The following is a 10,309-nucleotide window of genomic DNA, read 5'->3' as shown; positions in this document are numbered from 1 at the left end:
TGGGGTAGGCCCGGGGCCCTACCGAGAGCCGGGACGGGGGACGAGAGACGCGTGCGCCGGAAAAGAACTGGGGGGCCGCTGTCGGTGTAGCACCGCAGCTGGGCCGGCCGAGCGCGGGGGCGCAGGCGACCGCGAGGGGGCGCTGGGCGGACGGGCTCCGGTTGGGGAGCCGCCGGAGGGGGGCGGGGCGGGTAGCGGGGCAAAGGCGCGCGGGCCCCGCTCCTCCCTCCCCAAGTGGGGAAACTGAGCCCGCGAGACGGAAAAAGGGCCCCAGAGCGCTGGTAGAGCGGCACGTGTGCCCTGGGGCTGCAGAAGCACTTGAGCCACGTCCAGCAGCAGTGAGAAAGCGTGATGACAATGCTGCGCGACATCGGTGGTAATAAATCACTAGCACACCTTGCGTGGCCCCTCGGTACCTTGATGAGCCCATGACGCCTTCGCTTCCCTGAAGCTTCGCGGTGAGTGTGTGTCGTGCGGGGGTGGGGGATTTTCAGAGAAACTGATCACAAACGAACCAGGTAATTCTGGATGCGGGTACCTGTCGCTAAGGTGATAAAGTGAGATGCTGGGGAAGAGGGTGACCAGGGGTGTGGGGGCCCAGGGGAATGGGAATTTCTGACAAAGGATAGTTCTTGTATAAATGTGTCCGATGCAAGAGCTGCACTATTTGGGGCATACATCAACTGAAACAAACAAAAAGTATTCTTTGTTTCTCCAAAATTCAAATTTGACAGAGTGCCCCGATTTTTATTTTCTAAATGTGGCAACCCTACCTGGAGGTCGCTTAGATCAGGTCCTAAGGGAAGGCCTCCTGAGCGGGTGACATTTGAGCTGAAACTGGAACGTGAAGCCAGGGCTCAGAGGGAAGAGCAGTATCTGAACAGTGAGAAGCAGGCTGGTGTGGCTGAGGCTCTGTGTGCAGGGAGAAGAGGCTTAGAGATGCAGGCGGAGGGATGGCAGGGGCCAGTCTGATCTATGATTACGGAGCCCTGGAGGCCTCAGGAAGGGGTTTGGACGTTTTACCCTAAGGGCAAGGGGAAGCCATCGATTGTTACAGAGCTGGGGGGGTGATGCAATCTGACTTGAGTTCTTAAAGTCAAGTCACTGCCGCTCTAAGAGAAACGGGATGAGGAGGACGTGAGGGAGAAAGCAGGGAGGCCAGAGGGAACCAATGACAGATGCCCAGACCGGCAGTGATGCAGCTTGGATTAGGGCATGTGTCCATCTGGGTCTCTAGAGAGCAGTCACAGAGAAAGTCAGGAGTGCACAGTGTGACTTAGGATGGCGTGCCTGGGAAAGGGAAAGGGAGAAAAGCAGGATGGACAGAGAGAGCCTCAGACGGTCCTGCAGGTCTGGCCGGGGAATGGGAAGCGGATTGGCCCAGGGTGGAGTCGGGGCAGCCTCCCTGATAAAGGGGAGGAGAAGCCAGGAGACCTTCAGATCCCCCTCTAGCTGTCAGGGGAGTTGGGGGCCGGTGTCCTGGAGGTGGGAGGGAGCGTGAAACAGGGCTTTGGAGAGGGTGGCTGAGAACCTTCCAGAAAGTGGAGTGGGCTGCCAAGCAGTCTGTGACATGTGGTGCCACTCGCCTGGTTCTGTGACCGTCCCTGGCCGGCGGGGGCGGGAGGGGGGAGTGAGGAGTGAGTTCAGTGGGGGGGGCCGGGCATCTGCCCTGGGCGCGGAGGGTGAAGTGAGACGGGGCCATTTATGTCAAGGGGTTTTAAGTGGAGCCGGAGTCCATTAAGGAGATGGGCCGTATTCACGTCCTCGACATCCTCACCGGTGGAACCATGCACTTCTGAAGTGGGCCTAAGTGCAAATGTTCCAAGGACCGAGACTGAACCCTTGCAATCAGCTAGTGAGAGGTTGTTTACTGACAGCGTTAGTCGAGGTGTGTCTTACACGGATTTAACTTGCGGCCACCAACACCAGTGTGAAATTCTCTGTGAGCAATGCACACGAGCGAGCCTACTTTTGCTGTAAAGGCCCCTGACTTTGGCTCCCTGGTGGGGCACTGTTTGGATTGTGACCCAAATCTACGTGGCCTGAATTGCGGTTCTTGGATCCCAGATAAATGTGCTTGTGTAATTATCACCTCCGGACAATTTTAGGTTGACAAAGGGAATTGAGGACAGGAGAGCAGGGCAGATCATGGGCTGTCCGTGGACGTGAGCGGGTTGTTGGAGGCTGGAATGCTGCTGTCTCCGGTGCAGCCTGTCACCAGCCAAGGGTGAGTAACCCAGCCCCAGTTCTAGAATCACGCCTGGGTCCACATCTGCTGAGATCCCTAGTCCAATGCTCCCTCCTCCAGACTCTGCTGCTTGGCTCAGCCCCGCTCCAGGGTGTAGGGTCCGGAGCTCCAGACATAGGACCAGCCTAGTGCAAGGGCCTGCAGGCTGCCCACCCCCGTGGCCCCTGCCCCTGGAGGAAGCTCCCAAGAGTAAACAACAGCCTCCTCTTCCCGCCCACCAGGGTCTGCCACATTCCACACCAGCCAGATTTCCAGTCACAAGGCTCTCTCCCTCTGAGCAGGCTGGTTTTCCTGAGGATGAGGGAGCCTCGCCCCTGGGGGAGATGCGTGGGGGCAACTCTCACTTCTGCCTTCTTTCTCCTGGGCTGCTGGGGACGCTCCGATTTCCAGCAGGTGGGCGAATCTGCAGGAGCTGAGGTGTTTGGGAGCCCTGGAGCTGGGAATCTTGAGCTCTGCTGGGTGCTGCAGGGGGGTGCCCCCCGGGAGAGATGGAGCTGCCCAAACAGCCTTTGGGCAGAGTGAGGGTGTCCTTTCAGCTTCCAGGTTTGCACTGGGAGAGGGGCGGATCCGAGCTTGGGGTTTCGGGGATAGAGCGTGCTCACCGAGGAAGGAAAGGGCTTCTCAGTACTGATCTCCTCCCACCCCCACCCCTGCCTTGGTTTCCCCCTACTCCTTGCCTTGCCCCTCTCCCCCCCCCCCCCCCCCCCCCCGCCTTTCTTCTCCCTTGTGCTTTCTGTCCTGCAGCAATTTCTCCAAGCTTTGGAGCCAGAGGAAGTGACTTCTTATTTTGGCCCCGATGCTACCTTAGAAGGTATCTGTCCTGGCGTCTTCTCAGCAGAGGGAGCTCCCCCGACCGAGCCGGGGGGGGGGGCATCTCAGCTCCACTTGGGAGGAGGTCCTAGAAGCTGCCATCGTTCCTGCTTATTAACTCCATACTTCCGCCAAGTCCGTAAAAGCTGGTCTGGGCGTCCTGGACCGAGCTGGGGTTCTGACCCCAGGCTTCTGCTCAAGATCTCCAGGGAATGGTTCCCAATTAGCTGGTCCCTTTTGCCCCTGGGCCTCCCTTGGGCTGGCCAAGCTGCAGGAGCTCTTGTGGCTTTTGGCCACGGACGGAAATGGAGTTATTTATCCTTTCCGTGAGAAACGAGATAGGCGCTGGCTCAAGCTCCGGCCAGAGCCTCTCGTGTCGCTCTTGGCCGTGCCTGCGGACTTCGCTGGGGTGCCAGCCCCTTTTCCAAGTCAGGCCATTGACGTAAAGGCTGTTGGGGACCAGAGGCAGGGTGGGCTAGCGGTCAGGGTGGAGAGCAGTAGGGGATGTCCCATCCGTGACTGAATTCCCTGTGGCCTGGGTCACATGCACATTGAGCACTGCTGGGGGCTGCCTGGGGATTGGGGGTGGGACCTCCTGGGGCCTGGGGGCTGCTTTGTGAGGCAGATCGGTGGAGAAGGGTGGTGAGGCTGGCCTGGGGCACCTGCTCTTCCGTAAAGGCCAGAGAGGCTGTGGCTGTACCTGCTTTGCCTGCTGGGGTTCAGGCCACCCCTCAGGAAACCCTATTCTGGGGCGAGGCTCGCATGCTGAGTGCTGGTCTGCCCCGGGGTGAGGCCCAAATTGGAGAGGAAACTTTCAGTCTACCGCCCCGCATGCCGGGAGGAGCTGGATTTGAGCCCAGGCCTCTCGGGCTCCAGGCCAGCCCTGCGCCCCACTCACCCACCAAAGGGAACGGATCGGTTGGGGGGGGCCCTCCCCAGGGCAGGAAGACGCGGAGGGCTGAGCCCCGGGGGGAGGGGAGGAGCAAGGTGGTCTCCTCTGTCCCGCAGTGCTGCAATTCGACGTGGCCCCGCTCACCTGCATCTGTGAGGATGGGCCCGGGGGGCCTCCCTGCAGGGCCCCGAGCTGCTCTCTGCTCGCCCTGGGACAGCTCTTTGCCTTCTCCTTCCCGCCGGAGCGGAGCCTCCTCACCGCCTCCTTCACCAGCGAGCACGTGCTGAACGCCTCCCTCCGGCTTGAGAGGCGGCCTCCCCACCCCTGCTTCGCGGGAGGCCGCCCCCTGCTGCCCCTGGGCGCAGTGGCCAGGGTCACCTACTGCTCAGGCCACTTGGTGAGCGTGACGTCCCAGAGAGGCCCTGTCCCTCGGTGGGGCCGGTGGGCTACGTGCCTGTCTGCTGTCTCTCCTCCAGGAGGGCGACATCCTGGTGGGCGCGGACAGGTTCCGCGTCCAGCCGGTGAGGAGGCGGCATTGGGAGCTGCTGCCTCCCCGGGTTCGTGCGCAGCCCCACCTGGTCCACAGGCCCAGCCCCGAGGCCCCCCAAGTCATCCGAGGTACGGCTCCTGGGAGAGGGGGACAGCTCTGGGGGAGGGCCAGCTCTCCCCAGTGCCCAGGTGGCTGTGCAGAATGCCACAAGCCCGGCTGAGCCATCTTCTTCAGGACGCTGGGGAGTGGGCAGGCCAGGGGGACATGTGGCCATCGGCCATGCCCCCAGCTGTCCTAGAGGGGGACAGCTAGGCCTCCAGCCTATGAGCAGCCCTTCATCGATCACAAAGCACGTTCACAGACATGTGCTGTTGGGGTCTCCCAGCTCTGGGACTGGCAGGACATCCGATACCACAGATGGGAACACTGAGGCCCAAAGACAGAAGGTGGCCACTCGGGGCTTGCGTGGCTGGCTCTGCGGCTGCCCGGGCCTGCTCGTCGGGCCCCCAGCTGCATCCAGGTGCAAGCAGGGTCCTGTCTTGAGCTCATCTCGGGATGACCCCGTTCTCCAGCATGTGCCCAGAGCGGGGGCACATCAAGGGGGCAGAGCCAGTGTGGGACTCTGGGGAGACACCAAGGACGTAAAAGCCACACGACAGCTCCCTCCTTGGGCCCTGCCCTGCCACCTGGTCCTTTCAATGCTCTGAAATGGCTAGTCGCTGATGGGACCTGGCCTTGGGGGTGGGCTGAAATCCAGGACCCAGAAGCCTCTTGGGCCAGCTGCCACTGTTTCTGACAGTCCCAATATAAAGTGACTTTCGACAGCTCGGGCCCCTCTGCTCTCTGAGACCATTGATTTCGGAGGAGCCTAGAGGCCGGCTCCCGGAGGGCCCGAGGTAGGGGCTGAGACTGGGTCCAGGACAGGCCCTCTCACTCGGCGCCCACCCGCCTGGGAGCAGGCATTCCCTGCTCCCCACCTTTCCCATGAGAAAGCTGGGGACCGGGCCCCCTGACTCCGTAAACCCATGGTGATAAGTGGCAGGGACAGAGCTCACAACCGTGTCTCCAAGTCCAAGAAAGACCTGGCCGTGGGCGGCCAAAGCTATGGGTCGTCTGCTTTCCGGAACCTTCGCTCTGAGCCCTGCCCCCTCCCTCACCAGGCCGTCCTCCTTCCCCTCGCCTTCGCCTCCGGAGATGGGCTGCCGGCAGGGTCCTGCACCTGGAGCTGCTGGTGGCCGTGGGCCCCGACGTCTACCAGGCTCACCAGGAGGACACTGAGCGCTACGTGCTCACCAACCTCAACATGGTGAGTGTTCCTTGGGGAGCGGACCCCTTGGATGGTGCCGACCACAAGCGGTGGGGCTCGGGAGCCTCTGGACACGGTGCCCCACACCGGGGACTTGGGGCCGAATGTGAGTGGGCTGGCTCATCTGGTAGTTTGAACTTGGGCTGAACTCGGGTGTAAACCTAAGCAAGGCTGGGGTCATGCTTGGGGCCCAGGGCTTTGGGGCGGGGAGGGGTGTGGTCTGTCCTTTCCTTCCTCCTCCTCCCCTCCCTCACCTGCAGTGGAGGCGGGTGAGGTCCTGGAGCCCCTCTTGGCTCCCTAGTGCACCCCACCGCCTCTTGCTACTTGGGTCCCTTCTCTCCAAGGGCCCCTCAGGTCTGGCCTCTGGCCTGAAGTCCGTTTGCTCCATGGGAACCTCGGCCAGCACTGCCCGGGCACCAGCCGGGGTGCCCCACACTGGCCTCTCTGTTCCCTTTCTTGGGGGCACCCCCGTTTCTACTGGCCCCCCTTCCCTTGGCTTCTAGGGGTAAAGGTGGCGTGGGAAGAGTGGCTCCCACTGATTGTCGTCTCGGGGGGCAGGGTAAGCAAAGAAAGGGGCGTTTCAACAACCTGACGCTCACGTGTAACCTAATGGACTGCATGAAACCCTGTGTCCAGCGGTTTGAGAATACACGTATGACACGCGGTGACTGCTCTGGGCCGCCGGCGAGTGTCTGCCACGTCGGGGGATGGACACCAGTGCCGAGTGGGGGGCGGGACGAGGAGACGGCCGCCGTCTGCAAGTTGGCCGTGCAGGGTGGCAGAGCCCGCCCTCCAAGAATGCACGGAGCTTGGTGCCACTTTGTGCCCAGCCTTAGGTGTGCCCACCTGTTTGGGGCAAAAGGAAAAGTCCCCCCAGGCTCAGAGCGCCAGGCCATCAGACCACCCTGTCCGCTGTCAGTTCTCTGGGCCTCAGGGACACACCCGTGTGGTCCTGTCCCCTTGCAGACATGGCCCGAGTCCACAGGTCTTTGCCTACAGCCCCAGAGGTGAAAAACACTTCCTTTCAGTCACCTGAAAGCTTGGCGGGGTGGGGGGAGGGGTCCTCCCCCCGTCTGCTGAAATTCGGTCATCAAGCCGTACTCCCTCTGGTCACTTGATGTGTCTTACGAGGACCTGGGACAGTGGTGGGTACCGGACTGGCTCCTGCCCGGATGGTGGCTGGCCGTGGTGACAGCCACTGTCGTGGCTGGGCACCCATCCTGTGCCCGTGGCATCATTCTGAGTCCGCCAATAGCCACGGAAGGCTTTACCTCCATGTCACAGATGAGGAACCTGAGCTTCCAAGGTTGGTTAGCAGGATCACGCGCACACGGGTAGTTCACAGCAGAGCTCGGATTCAGGCTCAGGTCAGCCGAGGCCAGTGATGGCAGGGTTCTCTCTCTGGGGGGGGGGGGGCATGTCTAATTCAGGGACAGGCTGCTGCAAATAACCACAGACAGTCAACCATGATGGGCATCTTGGCAGATGTGCTGAGAGAGAGAGAGAGAAAGCCAGGAGCCTGGCTGGGGGGCGGTGGGGGCAGCGCTCTGTCAGGGGAACCCGGAAAAGGGTTTGCGGAGGGAGGGGAGGCCCTCGTGCCGCCTCCTGGAGAGGCGCAGGTGAAACAAGCCAAGGTGGAGAGAAGGGTGTTCCAGGCGGATGGACAGAGAAGGGAAAGGACGGGGTGAGTGGTGAACAGGAAACAGTGTTGGAATGGAATGTTCTAAACTCATAATTATTTGCATCCCGTGGTTTCAGGTTTTCTTTTCTTTGTGGTTGGCCTTCTTGAGCCGTGAGCAAGGAGGACCGGCACCCGTCTGCCCATCTCTGTGGCTGGCCGCCAGCCCCCAGACAAGCATTTCCCCCCACTGCTAACGGAGCAGTCTCTCCAGGCCCCGCCCCAGCCAGGCCCCGCCCACCCACTCTCCCTCCTGCCTTTCCACAGGGGTCAGAGCTGCTGAGGGACCCATCCCTGGGGACTCAGTTCCAAGTGCATCTGGTGAAGATGGTCACCCTGACCCAGCCTGAGGTAGGCACCAAGCTGGGAGCCCAGAGTCCCTGGAAACCCCATTTCCATTCTCTCTATCTCTTCCTGTCGCTCTCCCCGTCTGTAGCATGGACAGCGACAGGGTTGTGGTGGCGCAGGTCCCATAAACACGGGCTCTGTGACCCCCCCCCACCCCCAGGATGCTCCGAATATCACAGCCAACATCACGGCCTCACTGCTGAGTGTCTGTGAGTGGAGCAGGACGGTCAACCCCGAGGACGACACAGATCCTGGGCATGCCGACCTGGTCCTCTACATCACCAGGTAGCCGAGCGCCCCCGTGGCACGCCAGCCTGCCTGGGAGCTGTCCTCCCCTCCCCACCCCTCCTCTGCAAAGGCGGCCCGGCCTCAGCAGCAGCCTGGTGCCTTTTTTCTTCCCAAGGTTTGACCTGGAGTTGCCTGATGGTAACCGGCAGGTTCGGGGGGTCACCCAGCTGGGGGGTGTCTGCTCGTCCTCCTGGAGCTGCCTCATCACTGAGGATACCGGCTTTGACCTGGGGGTCACCATCGCCCATGAGATTGGGCACAGGTAGGCATACTGTCCCCAAGCTGAGGTCTAGGAGCCGACTGGGGCTCCCAGGAGGGAACGTTGAGGCTGCCGTGGAGTCTGCTGGAAGGAACCTGTACCCTTGACCTCAGTGGACTTGGGGGGGAGGAGGGCAAGGGCTGGGAAATCTGCTACTTCTTGATTACCAGGTGATTAAAAAAATGTTTACCCCCTCTTCCCCCCAAAAGCAAGACAGACTTCGCAATTAGAAACCGTTTTCTAGGAAATTCAGGTAAAGGAAAAGCAGGCTGTAAAAATTATCCCAAATCCCAGCCCTTAGAGGTCACATCTGTTCACCTTTTGTACGTAATTGTAGTCAGGTCTTACACACACACATATTTACTTTTATTTTACGAAGAGAGAGAATCTTTTTTTTTTTTTAATTTTTTTTTTCAACGTTTATTTATTTTTGGGACAGAGAGAGACAGAGCATGAACGGGGGAGGGGCAGAGAGAGAGGGAGACACAGAATCGGAAACAGCCTCCAGGCTCTGAGCCATCAGCCCAGAGCCTGAACGCGGGGCTCGAACTCCCGGACCGCGAGATCGTGACCTGGCTGAAGTCGGACGCTTAACCGACTGCGCCACCCAGGCGCCCCTCGAAGAGAGAGAATCTTGAGCATGCTTAAGCAAGCAGGGGAGGGGCAGAAGGGGAGAGAGAGAATCTTAAGCAGCTTCCATGCTAGTGCAGAGCCTGATGTGGGCTCGTTCCCCCTGGGATCATGACCTGAGCTGAAATCAAGACTTGGACCCTCGGGTCCCTGGGTGGCTCAGTCAGTTAAGCATCTGACTTTAGCTCAGGTCCTGATTTCATGGTTCCTGAATTTCAAGCCTGTCACTGGGCTCCCTGCTGTCAGCACGGAGCCTGCTTCGGATCCTCTGTCTCCCTCTCTCTCTGCCCCTCCTCTGCTCACGCTCTCTTTCTCTCTCTAAATAAACATAAAAAAAAATTCAGATGCTCAACTGAGTCACCCAGGAACCCACACACACATAGTTTTTATTTGCAAAATCAGGATTATACTGTATGTTGGTTTTTTTCCTGTTTTTTAAATTTGTATTTATTTTTGAGAGAGAGAGACAGAGAACAAGCAGGCGAGGGGCAGAGAGAGAGGGAGACACAGAATCCAAAGCAGCTCCAGGCTCTAAGCTGTCAGCACAGAGCCCCACACGGACTCGAACCCACAAACCTGGAGATCGTGACCTGAGCCAAAGTCAGTTGCTCAACCGACCGAGCCCCCCAGGCGCCCTAAAGCCTTTTAAAAAATGTTTTATTTATTATTTATTTTTGAGAGAGAGCATGCACATGAGCAGGGGAGGGGCAGAGAGAAAGAGGGGGTCCCAAGCAGACTCTGCCCTGTCAGTGCAGAGCCCCGAGAGTGGGGGGTGGGGGGGTTCCATCTCTCCAACCGTGGGATCATGACCTGAGTGGAAATCAGGAGTCAGTGGCTCAACCCACTGAGCCACCCAAGGGCCACTAAAGCCTTTTGATATTTATTAGCCCAAAGAGGCAAGAACCACCTGGCTGGCTGGCTGAGCACTCCCTCTGGGGGAAACGGAGGCAGGGCTCGCTGGTGGGGGGGGGGGGGCCAGGGGGCCGTGGGGTCTGCAAACGCTTCCAACCCGACCAGAGGGCTGGCCAGGCTTGGACTCCAGGCGGGTGGAGGGGGCACGAGGGCTCTGAGCGTTGCCTCCCCGGGACAGCTTGGGCTTGGAACACGACGGCGCGCCCGGGAGCGGCTGTGGGCCCAGCGGCCACGTGATGGCGTCCCAGGACGCGGCGACCTCCAGGGGTGACCTCTCGTGGTCCGCCTGCAGCCGCCAGCAACTGCTGCACCTGCTCAGGTAGCCGCGTCCCTCACCCGCGCAGCCCTCCCCGCCCTATCTCCACTTGGGGCCACCCCTACTTGTGCCCCAGCCCTCTGTTCAATCCCCATCGCGCTCTGTCCCCTCCCCCCCTCCGGGGCCCCCCTC

General features: G+C 60.4%; 1 protein-coding gene across 6 annotated transcripts in view; it reads left to right on the top strand.

The window, feature by feature from the left end:
* The first annotated feature begins 150 nt into the window (after positions 1-150).
* The window catches only part of ADAMTS13 (ADAM metallopeptidase with thrombospondin type 1 motif 13), a 32,604-nt gene continuing 22,445 nt past the window's right edge, over positions 151-10,309 (top strand). For 2 of the 6 annotated variants that reach the window (XM_045042759.1, XM_023242963.2), the window contains exons 1-11: positions 153-458; positions 2,109-2,227; positions 2,470-2,641; positions 2,993-3,059; positions 4,067-4,347; positions 4,427-4,568; positions 5,601-5,746; positions 7,692-7,775; positions 7,933-8,057; positions 8,176-8,322; positions 10,040-10,180. In XM_045042759.1, coding sequence (XP_044898694.1) covers positions 2,190-2,227; positions 2,470-2,641; positions 2,993-3,059; positions 4,067-4,347; positions 4,427-4,568; positions 5,601-5,746; positions 7,692-7,775; positions 7,933-8,057; positions 8,176-8,322; positions 10,040-10,180 — 1,343 coding nt within the window. In that variant the 5' untranslated portion in view covers positions 153-458; positions 2,109-2,189. Of the gene's footprint in view, positions 459-2,108; positions 2,228-2,469; positions 2,642-2,992; positions 3,060-4,066; positions 4,348-4,426; positions 4,569-5,600; positions 5,747-7,691; positions 7,776-7,932; positions 8,058-8,175; positions 8,323-10,039; positions 10,181-10,309 lie in introns of all 6 variants that reach the window. The other 4 variants (XM_023242962.2, XM_045042756.1, XM_045042760.1 and 1 more) reach the window with 3 other exon arrangements.

This window comes from Felis catus, chromosome D4 (genome assembly GCF_018350175.1).
Source record: "Felis catus isolate Fca126 chromosome D4, F.catus_Fca126_mat1.0, whole genome shotgun sequence".
Classification (NCBI taxonomy): domain Eukaryota; kingdom Metazoa; phylum Chordata; class Mammalia; order Carnivora; family Felidae; genus Felis; species Felis catus.
The sequence above is the reverse complement of the archived record's forward strand: the minus strand, read 5'-3'. Positions and strand labels throughout refer to the sequence as shown.